The sequence below is a fragment of the Corythoichthys intestinalis genome, chromosome 16, assembly GCF_030265065.1.
Source record: "Corythoichthys intestinalis isolate RoL2023-P3 chromosome 16, ASM3026506v1, whole genome shotgun sequence".
Taxonomy (NCBI): domain Eukaryota; kingdom Metazoa; phylum Chordata; class Actinopteri; order Syngnathiformes; family Syngnathidae; genus Corythoichthys; species Corythoichthys intestinalis.
The window spans coordinates 27715701-27734369 of NC_080410.1; the positions used below are offsets into that span (position 1 = coordinate 27715701).

Sequence of the window (18669 nt, forward strand, 5' to 3'; positions counted from 1 at the left end):
ACAGTACTGCAGAGATCAACGACTTCAGAATCAGGATTGTTTTTTTTTTTTTTATCATTCGTGTCAAATTTGGTGGGTGGCGGCTTATAGTAAGGTGCGCCTTATAGTGTGAAAATTACGGTAATTTTTTTTTTTTTTTTTAAATGACCAAAAATTGTCACTTGCTCTTTAAGAGGTAAGATTTGCTGAATGATTGGTGATTATTTTATTTTTGGGTGAATGAATTTTGTGATTTAAAAAATAATAATAATAATAATGATTTTTAGAAGATATATATATATATATATATATTTTTTTTAAATTAATAATTCCTGTATACACAGTAACTTGAATTGGTCGTGTATCGTCGTTAATGGCTATGAATATAATATGAAACCAAGGAGAAAGGGGAAAATACTGTACTGTATGCAAGGGCATAGGTTTGGTCTCAACATTGATAGGGACGATATAACAGCATAATCTGCATGTACTTTTTGTTTGGGACGGAACATGACTAAGACCAAACAGATTGGGTGAACAGGGGGCAGGGCTACATTTCTCACGAATATGAACCTAATTAATTGATAGTGCAAAATAAATCTGTATTGACTTCGACTAACTTTCATGTGCATTGGTTCAGGCGATACACCGTTCGATTCAAACCTTTGTTTTCAAAAACTACTAAAGAAACATTTTGAAAACTTGCAAATCAAAATTGCAATATTTGAACATAAATTATATTAACATCGAAATAAAAACAAACTTGTTAACAATCTCTATCTCAAATATCTATCCAGGAATGCAAAAATAAACTTTCGCCTTAAGACCACTCAACATTGTCTAAATAATTTAGTTAAATATATCTGAAAAAAAAAGTCAGAAACATAAAATATATAAAACATAAAAATGGAGACTTCGTTAAGGTAAAACACTATTGCTTTTGTCCACAAGCACAGCCAAACTCAACAAAAAATGAAAACTTTTTACCTCGATTATGATTAATGTATAATTATCGGAAAACGTCTGCATAGGCTGCAAATAACATTTTTTTTAAATAAATAATGTAAAAAAATGAATTAATACATTTCAAATAAATGCAAGTCATGAGCCAATCAAATATGCGTTTGAGCGGAAAAAAATTGACCGGCACTTACAGCAAGTGAAAAGGGGTAAATTTAAGTCATATGAAGTCATAATGAAAATAATTCACTACATAATGGTAGGGTGAATCCTATCCTTACAACATATGGGAAGACAATCTGAATTACCTATTATCTGAACTCATTATATAATGCAAATAAAGTTGCTTTAAAGTTGGTGGAGACAGTTTGAGCACTCTGAAAAGTTGGTAGTGTTATGTCACTGCCGTCCCTATGCAAACCTTGAAATAATGAGTCCATATATCAATTTAAACATTCAATTGTTTATTTGTGAAAAAAGTATCTCCCCAAACCCTTGCGGCATTGAAACTGTACAATCAATAATTTAAAGTAAGAAAAAAAATGTTTCAGCTTATTTGTCAGATACACACAAACACATTCACACTTCAGATTCAGCAGCCCCAAAAATAGTGTTTGAATATTTTTCTTTTAAACAACCAAACTCCTTTATACAAAGCCAATCGGCCACTCGGAGGGCATCCCTGAAGGGGACCTGTATATACTTTTCTCAATTAATTTAGAATGGCAACTAAAGAAATTCACACGTACACAAAAAATAACAATTAAAAAAAAAAAAAAAAACACATCTTTAGTCCTTTCGTCAGCAACGACGACACATCTTTCCTTTTCTGCACAACACCAGAGACGAGAAAACCTCTTCTGGAATTCTTGGCAACGCCGCGCAGTCCCATTTGAAAAACTCAAGTGGCACACAAACATTTGTTCCATTTGCTGCTCTAGTTTATCGTACAATTCATCAAAAGTGAGGAAATTGGGGTTACATAGCAACAAAAAGGACCTGAAAAGTGGTTCTTTTATGTCACAGGTAAAGAAAGAACATCAAGAAAATAAATAAATCATTCACTGCCATTGACAGTGATGGAATCAAATCCATTTGAACTGGGATGGTTGGCATTGCATTGATTTTGTTTCAGTGCCATTGAATTAATTTACGAAATTGCATGATTACAGTTCCAACAGTAGGAAGGTTGTTGATGTGTTGTTTCCTTATAAGGTTTGAGTGTTGTAAGTGGTAACGTGCATGTGCGGTCAATAAAACCCCAGTTCATTTTTAGAGCTGAACTGGTTCATCTATCACCGTCAATGGCAGCCAATAAGTTAAGCATCTGAAGATATGTGGTTTCTTTCATCTTGTGCGTGTCCCCTTTTTTAGAAGGGAGTGGAAAAGCAGCAGTGGGAGCTGGCAGGAAGGAAGGAAACGCATTCCCAACAACAGGAGTGTCGTTCCAAACACGAAAATCCGCCACAAGCCTGACACTTGTGCCAGGAACATTCTCAGTGCGGGATTACAGCCCGAGGCCGCTCCACCAAAGCCGGTTGCGGGTAGAGACACAAAAAAAAAAAAAAAAAAATTGCAGATTTTTACCAGATTTGTTCCGAAACTCAAGTTACACTCTTTGACACAAGATGATAGTTTCGATGGGAAATTGGTTTAAAGATGTATCTTTTCACTGTTTGAGCCCTAACTATAATACCAAATCGGCAAATTTTCCTTTGTTATTTACTGGAATAAACCATTTTTGTGCTCAGGCACGATGAGACCTTTTAGTGCACATCAATGGGTCAGCTTCACTGTCACAAAAAGTTGTGAGATTCAAATCATGAGTCACGGAAAAGAGTAATTAAAAAAATTATGATAAGAAGTGTATTTTGATGGAGGAACAAAAGCTTGTAAAATCTATATTTAAAAAGGGGGATTAGAAATGGCTACAGTGGGGCAAATAAGTATTTAGTCAACTACTAATTATGCAAGTTCTCCCTCTTGAAAATATTAGAGAGGCCTGTAATTGTCAACACGGGTAAACCTCAACCATGAGAGACGGAATGTGGAAAAAAAAAAACTGAAAATCACATTGTTTCATTTTTAAAGAATTTATTTGCAAATCATGGTGGAAAATAAGTATTTGGTGAATACCAAAAGTTCATCTCAATACTTTGTTATGTACCTTTGTTGGCAATAACTGAGGCCAAACGTTTTCTGTAACTCTTCACAAGCTTTTCACACACTGTTGCTGGTATTTTGGCCCATTCCTCCATGCAGATCTCCTCTAGAGCAGTGATGTTTTGAGGCTGTCGTTGGGCAACATATACTTTTAACTCCCTCCACAGATTTTCTATGGGGTTTAGATCTGGAGACTGGCTAGGCCACTCCAGGACCTTAATATGCTTCTTACGAAGCCACTCCTTTGTTGCCCTGGCTGTGTGTTTGGGATCATTGTCATGCTGAAAGACCCAGCCACGTCTCATCTTCAATGCCCATGCTGATGGAAAGAGATTTTCACTCAAAATCTCTCGATACATGGTCCCATTTATTCTTTCCTTTACACAGATCAGTCGTCCTGGTCCCTTTGCAGAAAAACAGCCCCAAAGCATGATGTTTCCACCCCCATGCTTCACAGTGGGTATGGTGTTCTTCAGATGCAATTCAGTATTCTTTCTCTTCCAAACACGAGAACCTGTGTTTCTACCAAAAAGTTCTATTCTGGTTTCATCTGACCATAGCATATTCTCCCAGTCTTCTTCTGGATCATCCAAATGCTCTCTGGCGAACCGCAGACGGGCATGGACGTTTACTTTCTTCAGCAGGGGGACACGTCTGGCAGTGCAGGATTTGAGTCCCTGGCGGCGCAATGTGTTACTGATAGTAGCCTTTGTTACTGTGGTCCCAGCTCTCTGTAGGTCATTCACTAGGTCCCCCTGTGTGGTTCTGGGATTTTTGCTCACCGTTCTTGTTATCATTTTGACGCCATGGGGTGAAATCTTGCATGGAGCCCCAGATCGAGGGAGATTATCAGTGGTCTTGTATGTCTTCCATTTTCTAATAAATGCTCCCACAGTTGATTTCATTACGCCAAGCGTTTTACCTATTGCATATTCAGTCTTCCCAGCCTGGTGCAGGTCTACAATTTTGTCTCTGGTGTCCTTCGACAGCTCTTTAGTCTTTGCCATAGTGGAGTTGGGAGTGTGACTGACTGAGATTGTGGACAGGTGTCTTTTATACCGATAATGAGTTAAAACAGGTGCCATTAATACAGGTAACAAGTGGAGTCTCATTTAACCTCGTTAGAAGAAGTTAGACCTTTTTGACAGCCAGAAATCTTGCATGTTTGTAGGTGACCAAACACTTATTTTCCACTCTAATTTGAAAACAAATTCTTTAAAAATCAAAACAATGTGATTTTCTGTTGTTTTTTTTTTCTTCACATTCTGTCTCTCATGGTTGAGGTTTACCCATGTTGACAATTACCGGCCTCTCTAATCTTTTCAATTAGGAGAACTTGCACAATTGGTGGTTGACCAAATACTTATTTGCCCCACTTTATTTCCGCCAAGAATTTCCACCACAAGGAAAAGATTCCATTTAGTTAGAAACTAGAATTAGACATTTGATTTGCTGTGGTGGACTGCAAAAAATGGTTCTGGCCCCGAGGCCTTGTGTTCAACAGACCCTCCTCCCAATAAAGCAAAAATACTAGCGATAAGCATGGTGTCTTAACCGTTAAAAAAAGAGGAAGTGCACTGAGCTGAATTGTTGCGCAAAAAAAATGGCGGAGAGAGCAAGTGGGGAGGAAGATAAAAGTGTAGCGGCAAACTGATGAAGAAAAAAAGGAGGAGGAGGAGAAATCCTCCGGAGATCCAAGCGAGGAGCATCTATTATTCAGCATGCAATGAATCATGGGATGGCACACAGAGGACCGACATGACAAGATTTGTGCTGCGTTTGGAGTCATCCTTGGTTTCCTAACTAACTGGCCGTCATTGACAGGGATGGCTGACAATAAATAATCATTCTCAGTCCAAATGGATTGGACGCTATCACTGTCAATGGCAGCCAATAAGTTAATTCATTAAATAACTTAAGAACCAATTGAACAGTAGGAAGGTTGTTGATGTGTTTGCTTGGTTTGAGTGTTTAAAGTGTTAATATGCCCTAGTTACTATGTGGTCAATGTAAAAACAGTTCATTTTTAAAGCAACTCTACATTGTCGAAAACCGTCAATGACAGCCAATTAGTTAAAAGCAAAACACTGTTTTGCAACATATTGTCGTGAAGTACTTGTAAATCTATACAACAGCTAATTTTAAAAAAGTATGTTTTGTTTGGAGGTCTTTGTTGTAATCTGGAAAAAAAGCCAATTTTTCCCACCCAATTAGAAAAGGCTTGACATCAGCCGACCGATTAATTAGGAATAGAATCAGCGTGAGCGTGTTTGGAGTGAATGAATGTGTAAAAAGTAAGTACCCAAGTGTGTGACAAGTGCATGGAGTGTGTGTAGGAACCGAGTACTTTTGTGCATGTGAGCGTAAAGACTGTATCGGAGTGCAAAGTGCTTGTATGTGAAGAGTGTAAGACTGCAGTCCAAAGATCTCGAGCAAATGTGCTTGTGTGTGAGGCCATTTAAAAAAAGCGTAAGAACTTGTCGCAAAAAGAGGAAAATTCGGAGACACCGAAAGAGTGTCTGTGTCTGTACAAGTGGAGAAAATTCCTCGTTTGTGTCTCACGTGACGTGTAGCAGCAGCAGGACGCTCGGAAACGACGGCGCCGGGAAAGTTAGGCAGTTAGGAGATCTTGCAGTTGCTGCGCGTGCAGTTCTGTGGGGGGCTCTGTGGGGGCCGAATGGACTTGGAGCGCTTCAGGCTATTTCCCTTGGAGCCGCCGGCTGGGTTGGCCAGCGAGTACGAGCGTCCGTGCATCATGACGGCGTTCATCCCGTTGGCCATGGAGAAGGACTTGAGGTGCGACTTGATGGCCACGGGGAGCGGCAGCTTGTCGATCAGGTGGACCGGCGTGCACGACACGATGGCCCGGCAGCACAGGTCCTGCAGACTGAAGACTGCGTGCGGACACGGAGGTTGTAATTCACCCGAGTTTGGCGATTCCTTGGCGAAAACCTGAACGGGACTCACCTCGGTTGGGCTTCCAGAACTTCTCCATGCCATGTCGCATCAGCACGATGCGCGACAGCTCCGTGAAGGACTCGATGACGTTGAAGTTGCATAACGGGCTCACCTCGAAGAAGGTCATGCCGTTCTTCTCCGCGTAGGCCCGCGCTTGCTCTGTGGGCACCTGCCGCTTGAAGGCCAAGTGCAGGCGGTTGCCCACCAGGATACGGGGCACGCCGGGCGCGTGCTGTACAAGGGGTAAAGAAAGCACGTCGTCGACATTACACTCAAGAATTGCGCACCTTCTTTAGTCAAATACAGAACATAAGTCAAACTGATCTTTTTAGTTATGGTTTTCTTCAAAAGTGCCTTTGTCTACCGACAAGCTCCGCTACGATGAAGCGTCTATAATTAACAAATATTTTGATGGTCAATGAATTGTTTAGACACTGTTGACCTAAAAATTGTCTCTCTTTTTTTGAGCCTCCTAATTGCAACTGTTGTCACTTATTTTTCCTTTTTTTCCCTTTTATATTTACTTTCATCTTTTAATTACTCATTCATTCATTTTTTTGAGCTGCTTATCCTCACGATGGTTGTGGGGATCTTTTATTTAAAACATTTTAAAAAAGGAAAAAAAGTATAATCTATTCATGATAAAACAATTATAAAAAGGAAAAAAACATTTTATCTTGTTAATGTGATTTTTTTCTAAATTGATTTATTCTTTATTTTATCGATCAAAACAAAAAGGGGAAAACCGTACATACTCTTTAAAAAAAATTAATATTTAGTTTTTAACTTAAAAAAAAAGTTGTTGTTTTTTTAAAAATCTTTTAAATTTCTAAGGAATATTAATTCAACTATTTATTTTACATCTTTAAAAAGAAAAAAAAAACACTATATATTCTTTGATTTCTCTCATCACTGACCTTTTGTCAAGAGTTGCTGATAGTTTAGCCAATCATATACATATGTTTTGGTCATGCCCCAAACTAGTTGTCTTTTGGCAAACTGTATTTGACACTTTAGGAAAAGTGCTTTGCACTAAGCTGAATCCCGACCCCCTAACTGCAATTTTAGGAACATTTCCCTCACCCGCTTTGTCCAAACTATCAAGAAAAGTGATTGCTTTCACAACACTACTTGCTAGGAGGCTAATTCTCATTAAGTGGACTCACTCATCCCCACCTACGCACAATAAATGGATCCAAGAAATCCTGCAAAACCTGAGACTTAAAAAATTTGATTTTCCCTAAAGGGTTCCCTGCAAACCTTTGACAGAATTTGGCAGCCTTTTCTACATAGCTTCCATACCTATTGAAGCTGAAAACCATTGAGCTACTAACACCCCTCCCTTTATTTTTTATTTAATTAATTTATTTATATGTGTGTGTGGTGTGCAAGTTGTGAATGAGAATGTCTGCTATCTTGATCGTGCCGGAAAGGTACCCTTATCTTTACCTTTTTAGAGCGTAGCTCACTTTGTGTCATCAAAACCTTATCTAGCATCAACTATCATATACGTGTTTTTACCCTTGTTGTGTTTTGCCTGTACCTATCCCATTAATGTGTGAAAATTCAATTAAAAAAAAAAGTTGGGGGGAGTTGCAGACAGTTTCAATTATATTTTAGCAACCAACACTAAGTTGACGCACATAATTTATATTCATCGGCCACATAAAATTATGTGGCACGCCAAATCGGGGCCTTGGCCTTGAGTTTGACACCTCTGGTCACGGGATTCCAGTACCACCCAGAACCTTCTTGCACATTCAATTGGAGAGAGAGAAATAGAGAGAAAAAAGAAAAGACACCATAGGACCCAATAAATGCCTGGAACCCTCTTGCCCCTGAATACCTTTTCTTTCCTTTGTATATAACGGACAAAAGAAAAATAAAAGCTGAAGGTAAAGAGCCTCACCTCGTCGATCTCTCTGATCCACCTGTCGATGCCGTCGAAGGACCAGCGGTTGGTGATGTCGTAAACTAGCAGGATGCCCTGCACGCAAATTAGAAGAATACTTTATCAAGCTATCTTGGAGCCACAAGTTATTCCAAGTGTACGTTCCTCACCTGTGCGCCGCGGGAATACGAGCGGAAAATAGTGCAGAAGCGCCCTTGTCCTGACGTGTCCCTAAAAGAAAAGTAGAAAAAAACAAAATCACAAAGTTTGAAATATTGGGTACTTTTGAATAAGTTTTTTTTTTTTTTTTTTTTTTTAAAGATTTTTATTTTACAAAAATACTTAATTTCACACTCACCAAAGCTCCAGCTTAACTCTCCTGCCATCCAGAAGAATTGTAGTGGTCTTATAGTCAATGCCTGGTTGAAGAAGAAGAAAAATAGTTGACTCTACCAGTACCACAATCAACTACTGGTTGATTTCAATTGTTCTCCGAGTTGTCAGTTTAACGGCCAAAACCGAAAACCCGTCTGACTAACACCTGCCACAATGTGTCCAGACACGTTCCCCTGCGGGATCTTCTCAACCGGTTCCTGCGGTTTTTCATGTGGTCGTCCTGAAAAGACCTAAGGCCAAACACCTGAATGAAAGGTGGCTGACTATTTTATGACTTGGACTCAGCGATTTCACAGCAAGCGAAAGCCTCCCACCCCGACGTCTGCTGATGTTGACAAAATGTCAGCTATAAGAGCGGGTCCAAAAATTTGACAAAACTTCAGAGATACTCTAAAACCCGCTGCAAAAAGTGTTGTTTTCGTCAACGATGATGATAACGCAAATATTTCGTCAACGAACACTTTTTTTTCCATGACCGTGACGAGACAACAACGAGCTAAAAATGTATTTTTGGAGACTAAAACATAACGAGTAGAGGACCAGTTTTCGTCTGCCGAGAGAAGAACAAGATGAAAATGTGCAATAGTTTCCGTCACATGTTCACAACGTGTGACATTTATGTGTAGTTATCCTGCATTGCTACAGTGTCTGGTTTGGTCACTCGTGTGACGTGCTGCGCCAGCCCACCCCCAACTCACCTGTGTCCTCTCCTTTCAAGGCTTGCACACACGGTAAGATCTATTTTCTCATCTTGGCCAGAGAGAATATGCAATGTTACTTTACCCTTTAAAGGTGTGTGCTGAGTGATCATCACACACTAAATGTAACTCGTAGCATTAGCATAGCATTCGCGTTCAGAGGACGGAATTGGGTGAGATGTTGTGGGGCTGTCGTGGCTGACACGCCTCTCCAACATCGCGTGGACATCAGGGACAGTGCCTCTGGATTGGCAGACTAGGGTTGGGGTCCCCCTTTTTAAGAAGGGGGACCGGAGGGTGTGTTCCAATTCTTGAAGGATCACACTCCTCAGCCTCCCAGGTAAAGTCTACTCAGGGGTGCTGGAGAGGAAGCTCCGTCAGGAAGTCGAATCTCGGATTTAGGAGAAGCAGTGTGGTTTTCGTCCAGGCCAAAAAACGGTTGACTAGCTCTACACCCTTGGCAGGGTCCTTGAGGCTGCATGAGCGTTCGCCCAACCGGTCTACATGCGTTTTGTGGATTTGGAGAATGCGTTCGACCGTGTCCCTCGGGGAGTCCTGTGGGGGTGCTTCGAGAGTACGGGGCACCGAGCTCCTTTGTAAGGGCTGTTTAGTCCATGTACGACCGGTGTCAGAGTTTGGTCCGTACTGCCGGCAGTAAGTCGAATCCGTTGCCAGTGAGGGTTGGACTCTGCCAAGGTTGCCCTTTGTCACAGATTCTGTTCATAACTTTTATGGACAGAATTCTTCAGTGCAGCCGAAGAATGAGGGTGTCCAGTTTGGTAGCCTCAGCATTGCATCTCTACTTTTTGCAGATGATGTGCTGCTGTTGGCTTAATCAAGCTCTGACCTCCAACTCTCACTGGAGCAGTACGCAGCCGAGTCTGAAGCGGTTGCGATGAAGATCAGCACCTCCAAATCTGAGACCATGGTCCCCAGTCGGAAAAATGGTGGCGTGCCCTCTCCGGGTCGGGGATGAGATCCTGCCCCAAGTGGAGGAGTTTAAGTATCGTGGGGTCTTGTTCATGAGTGATGGTAGGAAGGAGTGGGAGATGGACAGGCAGATCGGTGCAGCGTCTGCAGTTATACAGACTCTGTACCGGTTTGTAGTGGTGAAGAAGGAGCTGAGCCAAAAGGTGAACGTACGTACCTACCCTCACCTATGGTCACGAGCTTTGGATCGTGACTGAAAGAACAAGATCGTAAATACAAGCAGCCGAAATGAGTTTCCTCTGCCGGATATCCAGGATCTCCCTTAGAGATCGGGTGAGAAGTTCGGCCATCCGGGAGGGACTCTGTGTCGAGCTGCTACTCCTCGGCGTTGAGAGGAGCCAGTTGAGGTGGCTTGGGCATCTCGTCCGGATGCCTCCTGGATGCCTTCCTGGTGAGGTGTTCCGGGCATGTCCTACCGGCGGGAGCCCCCAGGGACGACCCGCAGGCATGGAAATGGGTCAGGGGTTAAAAAGGTGAGAAGGGTGTGGAGGAAATATGTTCTGGTGTTCTGTCAAAATGTCCTCCGTCGGCGAAACGTCCTACATGAGGCGAATTTGACAATTATAATTTTTCACATAGGGCCTAATATTCGAGTTAGCGGAGGTTTAATTAGTTGAACGAGTTAATTTCAACCACCATTGACTAACGCTAGCTTAGCCACTCAGGAGCCCAGAAACTAACAAATAACTGGCAAACTGCACAGAATTTATTCAAATCAACTCCAACGACTAATTAAACCCCGGCTAACTCAAAGATTAAGCCTAATGTAAAAAAATTCTGAACTTCCCCTTTAAAATAAAGACCATTGAATATGGCCATTAAAATGTTGTCTATAAAAGTTTTAGAGCAATAAAACAAACAACAAAAATGAATGAAATGAACACGAATCCTTCAATTTATTTCATAATGGGTCCAAATTATTTTTCGAACAGATCATGTGACTATAGCACCTTAGAGACAGCCGTTGGCTTTGCTTAGCCAAAACTACAGCTGAGGAGGCAAGATGGATATTTAGAATTTCTTTAAACCTAAGCTTTCAAAACTTTCAACAACAACGGAGCTTGAACCGAGGATTGAGCACGAGCAGTATCAAAAAGTCCTGGCTGTCTTGTTACCTGTTGTGCTGTAATTCTAAGTGGTGCTTGAATTGGATGCTTTTAGCGGTCAACAGTCTTTTTGAGCCAGCCTAAAGTTCGCAGCACACGGAGATATTTTTTTCATCTTTACTGGACAAAAATGTGACGTAATGGCTGTGTTTCCATTGTGCAAATGCAGCCGTTTGTAGTATATCTCCTGCCTATTTCATTGCATCCTGGCGACGTAGCAAGGCTATGTTGTTTTGGCCGCAAACTCCCAGCGCTCACGGCTCACGCATTATGGTAATACACGTGACCTGTTTTTTTTCCATCCCCGATTAGAAAATGTGACACGTGATGTCACTCCCATGACTATAGGATTCTTCATTCTACATACATTATGGGGCAATAACAAAACAGTAACGCACAGGCATCAAGGAAATTAACTTTAATCAAATTACTGATTTAGAAAAATGAACGTGTTAGATTGCTCTTTACTGAAAGAAAGTAATCCGATTACAGTTACGCATTACTCACATAACGCGTTACTGACAACACTGCTTTTATATTACCGTTAACCCTTTAACGCGTTTACGCACGTCGTCTTTGAAGCTTCGTCACGCTGTAATTATGTCACCCACGCGCCGCTAGTTGGTCTCATTTGAAAGTGCGGAAGTTGATGACCACACCAGTTTTTATTTGAAGTCAATCGACCAAGAAAAACGGGAGATAATGTCATTTGAGTTTTATAGTTTTATTGCACTCATAAATATGCATTAAAACGCTGCATGTACCATGTATCTATCTCCATATTTCCATCATTTCTTGTCCTTTTTCAAAACCGAAAGCAGCACAAAAGACTACATATCCCAAGATCCGTTGTGATGTCAAGAAGGACGAACCGAATGTGAACATTTTTAATAAATTGCCGAGCTAGGCGCCAACTAAGGAAAAGGAGGCATGAACACCGGTTGGATTGCGCGAGCGACTTTGAAACGTGCAGAATAAATCGAAAATTAATTTTAGCGCAAGCTAATGCATTTTTTCATCAACTCAAGGAATAGGATGAGCTGTATTCGTCGTTTTTTTCCCTCTGATTAGTCGGCGTCTCAGCGAGTAGAAGTGACAGCAGCGCTCAAACGGCAGAAGAGTAGGCTGTGTGACGTTGTATGTGACGCGGCTCAGTGACCTGTTCAAAAACAAACTTTATTGAGTGCGCAAAAAAAAAAAAAAAAAAAAAACTTTATCGGGTCGCATGCCTGAAAAAATTGAATTGAACTGAAGTACTTGTCAATATTTTTGAAAATATTTTTTTTTCAATGTAATATATATTTTTTTCTTCACTATGAATCTTTTCAATTTTTATATAGATGTGTGTTCGAGAAGCTTGATTGCATGTACGTATACTTTAGATAAGGTGATGGGTATAATACCTAACTTCACAAAGAGATCCTCCAAACCCTTTTTGTGTGAGATGATATATATAATTTTTTCCCCACTATTTTGTACTGTACATAACCTGTTTTGACCATAGTATGTGTAAAGGCCAAAAACGCCTATGACCATACCTGCTGTTTGTGTTGAATTGTCAAACATAAAACTGTTCAATCTTATTTTTTTGTATTGAAAGTTTATCCTAAAAAGTTGAATAAATATTATCAAGCTTCAAAACGGTTGGTCGAGCATGTTTGGTTGTCAATGGGACACCAACATTACAAATTTTGAAAAAATATTTTGGAATTTTTTTGTCTTTTTGGTTCCAAAATGTGGATTATAATTGGTCAGTGAAGAAAACAACAGTTTGGACATGAAGTTCAAGGTGTCCTGAAAAAATGGACCCAACATGGCCATTGTGAACTATTTTTTCTTTGAAATATAAAGGCAACATCAAATGCATGCAAATTCGGCCAAAATAGGCTTAGGTGTTAAAGGGTTAAATACACAAGCTTGACGCTAACTTAACAGGAGCTATTTTTTTCACAGGAGATTCTGCTAGCTCTGGCAGTGTTCAACGCAAGCTGCAACGAACGGCAGTAACTTTGTCATACCGCAAAATATGAAAACGATTGAAACCATTACTCACCAAATTCAATATGCTGGCAAATGCATTCATCTAAAAAAAAATTGGGAGTGAGACCTCTCCTCGTCCAGCGAACGTGAATTTGTGCTTAGGACAAGATCATCAGTCGCAATTAGCGATCTTTGACGCTCTCTTTTTTCCTCCCCTGCATTCAAACTTGTTTCCCTCTCAGCGGCTGTGATTACTCAATGAAGTTGCTCTCCTAGCTAAGCCTTGCCTATCATTCGTCTTTGTAAGTTTTTAGTAACTTTGTGTATTGAATTTGAAAGGAAAATGTGTTAAACTGTTGAAGCTACTCACACGTAGAAAAATACGATTGTACAACATTTTAAATGTATTCATTTGGTATATTTCAGTTACCACGATTTGAGAGATCAATAAATTGAAGAAAAGTACGCCTTGCTTTTGGAGTGTTTGTTTTTGGGTTTGCTGGAATAGACCCAACTCACCTACGTCACAAAATGACGTGTCGCTGTATTCGGCCGCCATATTGTCCGTATTTTTTAGACCTATTCTCATTGTTTTCAATTAGTCGTGCAAGTTATAGAGCAATTCATGGAAGCCCCGGTGTTATCTGACGCTGTAAACTCATTGGATGCGTTGCATAAAAGGCGTTACGTGGAAAAGCTTCAGTTTATACATTCGCCAGATCCGTATTTGATGCCTAAATCGATGTTTTTCGACCCGCTGTCTTCGCCATCTTTGCCTGACCCTGATATTTACAACTATCTTGTCCACACAAAATCAGCCTATTCTCACAAAAGTTTGAAAAACTTTAAGAGCTTGGAGGCTTATAAATGCTACGTTGCTGGTTGGGTGAAACAGGTCCTCGTACACGAAAATTCGGCAGAAATCTTGTGCTCGGAAGGTGAGTTACGAAATTTTTAATCGAAAATCTTTTGTTCTTGCTAACATCCACTGTCAAGTCTAATGTATTTCATGTCATTTGTCAATGGAGCTAGGGCTTTTAATGTTTATATGGTTTAGCGATAGAACTCTCACTACATACATATATAATATGTAATAAATATGAAGTGCGATAGCACTACTCCAGATTGTCCCTAGTTGAATTTATTTTTTGGCTTTTGACCTCAAAAGTGAAATTGTAAATTAATTGTATGACAACTGTCTGATTATCCCCTTATAATTATATATTTTCAGGTAGTTCATTCACAACGTCTGAGTGTATGTTGTTGGCGATTAGCCTAGCAATGATCTTAATTGTGGTTGTCAGCCCAAAACCCTCTAAATATATATTAAATGCATCTTACCAGATATAAAATGACTACTACATAATCTGTGGTAGTCGTTTGGAGCCCAGTTTTCTCATCGAATTGCAGCAGTCAATCTCGGTCTCCTCTTCGGGTCTCTCGGAATACGGTAAAACTTCAAGTCTCTCCGTCTATCGTCTCTGTTTTTGCAACCGACCGCCACACACGACTTCACCATTTTGATTATTAATGTTAACGAGCAGAAAAACACGCCATAATAGGAGGAATTTACGACGCGCTAATGCATTAACATGACGAGTATACGGACAACATGGCGCGGGGGCGTGGCTGTGACGTCACGTAAGTAGGGTCTATAGCGTGACTGACACACGCAGCATTAAACAGGGGAAGGGGTAAGCGCTGCCGGGCCAAGCCACTACTGGCTGCATTTTTGACACATGAAAAATAACGAATACGTACTACTGTATGACGGAAAATTTTGACTTCAAAACGGCGAATTTCGCCGAAAAGTGAGAGATTTTCATGCCTGGACCCGGGACATGCTATGTCTCTCGGCTGGCCTGGGAATGCCTTAGGAACCTGCCGGAGGAGCTGGTTGAAGTGGCTGAGGAGAGGGAAGTCTGGGTTTCCCTGCTAAAGCTACTGCCCCCACGACCTGACCCCGGATTAAGCAGTAGATGATGGATGGATGGACGGACGGATGGAATCGGGTGAAAAGGATCTGGTTTTTAATCATGAAAATATATTTCTGTTTTTCTGCTTCATGCTTGTACATGCTCTGGTTCTCCCTCCGGCTGCTTTTCTTGATCACCAGTGCGACTGGCGTTAGCTACTTACAGTTAACAATGATTGAGAGATTTGTAGCTCCGATCTGGCGAGTGAAGGCTCAAGTGTGTTAATCATCGTTTAGTCAGTCTTCGTTGTCGAGAGGCTGTTCTCGGCAGCGTGAGTGAATTTGGGTGTACTCATAAATTATACGGATGTTATGGAGAATGATTAAAGTATGGCGTTAAATGTGATGCAATGAAAAATATGGGCGCGCCTACATTTTGCGCTGGTGCACCTTAAGTAAAAAGTTAGGTGCACCAGTGCCAAAAGTGTGAAGCCTTGGCAATATACTGTATATCACAATGTTAATTTTTTCCAATATCGTTCAGGCATATTTCGTATATGTTTACTTTTTATGGGCTTAAAAGTAACAAAAAACCTAGAAATACAATTCCATTGCCAAAAAATACAAAAATATACACGTTTTATACCCCGCAACGCTCCTGGAAATAGCAGAAGAGGAAGTACTGTAAAAAGTACAGAACTGTAACATGTTTGGAACTTTTGTTCTAATAAAAGCAAAACCATAAAAAAAAAACTTTTTTTTTTCAGTATTGGATCGGGACTTGATATCGGCAGATTCTCAAAATCAGGTGCCTCGGACTCGAATGCAGAAATATGCCATCGGGACATCCCTACTTTCTATGTTTGTAATTTTAGATCTGTTGTGTCATAAGAAGTGTTGTTTGCAACAGGCAGGTTAATTGATGTTAGCCTTGAGTTTGACAGTTCTCTAGTTTGTTTTTATTGCAGATTCTTTAAAAATTCCAGTTACAAAAAAATATTAGAAGAATCAAGTCAAAACGTGAAAAGAATGGGGATTGGATCATTTGGGGATGGGTGTCGGGACAATTTTTTCAAGACTGATAGTCCAGCCCTAACCGGCCGTCTATTGCTGTCAGTGGTCCTAAAACGTGACTATTCAGGAAAAACTACTCTAGTTACACATAATGGAGGAAGAGTGGTGAGAGTTAGCAGACGCTTAGGATCATCATCATCAACAACATCCTGAAACCTTCCGAGCTAAAGTGCTGCGCTAATTTCATAGCGGAGTTGGAGCGAGTGCTTCCTGAGATGATCGATGGCTCTTCTGATCTCTGCACTCAATGTTTCTATTTTGGGAGAAGACGACTCGGTCAAAAAGAACGTTGCGTTCTTATTTTCTTGTTGTTTTGGCTCAAAATCAAATGTTTCAAAATGTGGATAAGCAAGCTTTTAAAGATTACGTATTGTTACCAATAAATTAGCCTTTCTAAAAATTAAGGCTTTTGCTCTGCTTGGTGCTGCTTTGAGTCCATTTTTTGTGAGGACAACTTTTTTTTTTTTTTTACGTGGATAAAATATATATGGAGGTCCACGAGAGCCAAAATTAAATCAATAATCATTAAGTGTATTTAAATGTTATTATTTTATATATTTTTTAAAATTATTTTTATTTATTTCAACATTTATTTAGATTTTAAACATTATAATTTTTATTTTGTTGCCATTTAATCATGTATTAAGATTTGTAGATATTTATTTATGTTTTTTTTTTTTTTTAATATTAATTTCAACTTTTATTTAAATGTTATGGATATACTCTCATTTTGGCACACCCAGTCCTGCATACAAGTACCTCTGACAACAAGACAAAAGTGGGCCATCTAAATAAACTTGGATCACACACCCACACACTTGCAAGCACGCACACACACACACTTGCAAGCAAACCCCCCCCCTCCCCAACACACACACAGACACTTGTGGGCTCCTTGCCTAAAAAAAAAAACGCCGGAGGACGTTTTGGTCCAATCGTAATGTTGTACTTCTTCTGTCCTGATTTCCTGCCGTTTAAATATTTACTTTGGGTCACACAATGTTCTTGTTTTTGTTGCACTTAGCCAGCGGGGAAACCAAGCGACAGTTGACTTTGCTTCACTTTTCCTGACTTTCAAGTGGCCCACCTCACTTAACCGTTTGAGAAGCAGTAGCTTGGAGGCGCAAACGGACACCGAGACACGGTCAACAAACCTCGGCTCACAAGCCGACAATCGCATTGCGAACTTTGCGTTAACTATTTAAGTCGGGTTGTAGTAAAACAACTGGAGACTGACCGCTGCTGTACGCGTAGGGCGACTCGGCCGAGCCGTCTTGCAGGCTGTCCAGGATCTCGCCCTTGCCCACGTCGCTGTCGCCCACCAGCAGGAACTTGAGCAGGTAGTCGTAGCTTTTCACCGGGCTGCCCTGGCTGCCCATGGCCTCTCACATCAGCCCTGAGGGGCAAACAAAAGATAAGCAAGAGGTTGATGATGGCCACACCGTGCTGACTTCACACCTATGTGTCATCTGCAAATAAATGCAAGAGTGGACCAACAACAATGCCCCAATGGGATGCGGGCTTGACACAAAAAAAAAAAAAAAAAAAAAAAAAAAAAATTTTCTTGAAATACTTTTCCATGACCTGTTATTTAGAATGAATAAATTAAAATTTCCTGGGAAGGTGTCTTACAATACGACTGTACAGCTTTTATTTCTTTCCCTCATTTTAAATTAGCTGGTTTTGTGAACCTTGACTTTTTAAAATATCGCTAGACTTTTGTTGCTTTTAAGATAGAACAATAAACGGGTTGGCATGTTGTACACTACAAATAAAAGTTAATTTAGAAAGCAAACTTGATTATCGTCAGTGATGTAATGTAAAGTGTATTTAAACAACAGTTTGTGCTTTCTGAAACATTTCCCTATCTTTCACCAGCTTGGGATGAAATGTAGAACTATTAATGCGCCTTTAGAAGTCTGACTACGACCATTAATACGATGACAAGTGTTTTGTGATGGGAGAGGTGTATAACAAAGCAATATAATGAAATCTTCTTATCGGACAGAAACAAAGATATTTGTTTATTATTAACTAGGCAACTACAAGCTTGGCTCACCACTGAAAGCTAACACGCTAACATTTTTACCGCTTAACGTCAGCGAGTAGGCGCCACAAAATTAAAATAACAAAAAAAGAGCACTTAAAGACACCGTCACCAGTCACATCCATGCCAAGTTCTGCGAGTGAGTCAGCGGTTTCAAATAAACACACGGACCGGTGTTAGCAGATGCTAACCTGGCGAGCTCCACTCCCAGCGACGTCAGCGTGATTTGAGGGCCCCCTTGTCGTCCTCTCGTCCGGGTACGAAGATTACTGGAACGTCCCTCCTCAGTCACATCCAGAGGACCGCCTTATGTGCGAGGGCAGCGGCGGGGGGTTTATACTCCCATTCCGAATCTCTTCTCGTCCTCCGTCGTGTCAGTCCGAGACGTCCATGTTTCGCCATTCCTCCGCGCCATGGGTAAATTCAAGCCGAGAACAGTGAGCATCTGCGGGCGTCTGACAGATTGCTTCTCGGATACTCTTTCCAGCTTTTAGCGCCCGCCTCCTCACGCG

The 18669-nt window shown here is 40.7% G+C and overlaps 1 protein-coding gene across 2 annotated transcripts; it reads right to left on the bottom strand.

Moving 5' to 3' along the window:
* Positions 1 to 1390: 1390 nt before the first annotated feature.
* Positions 1391 to 18611, bottom strand: rab40c (RAB40c, member RAS oncogene family). Of its 2 annotated transcripts, XM_057817513.1 has the most exons (7): positions 18349 to 18611; positions 17348 to 17506; positions 8310 to 8370; positions 8122 to 8182; positions 7970 to 8047; positions 6070 to 6292; positions 1391 to 5996 (listed from the first exon to the last, which is right to left on the bottom strand). In XM_057817513.1, the coding sequence occupies exon 7, from the start codon at positions 4212 to 4214 to the stop codon at positions 3099 to 3101; it is 1116 nt and encodes a 371-aa protein (XP_057673496.1). In that variant the 5' UTR covers positions 4215 to 5996; positions 6070 to 6292; positions 7970 to 8047; positions 8122 to 8182; positions 8310 to 8370; positions 17348 to 17506; positions 18349 to 18611; the 3' UTR covers positions 1391 to 3098. The 2 variants fall into 2 exon arrangements, with proteins under 2 accessions (XP_057673496.1, XP_057673497.1); XM_057817514.1 differs by lacking the exon at positions 18349 to 18611 and having other exon boundaries at positions 17348 to 17501.
* Positions 18612 to 18669: the final 58 nt, after the last annotated feature.

Coding starts and splice junctions, on each gene's coding strand:
- rab40c (XM_057817513.1), bottom strand. CDS start 4,214: ATGAGACTCCACTTGTTACCTGTATTAATGGCACCTGTTTTAACTCAT.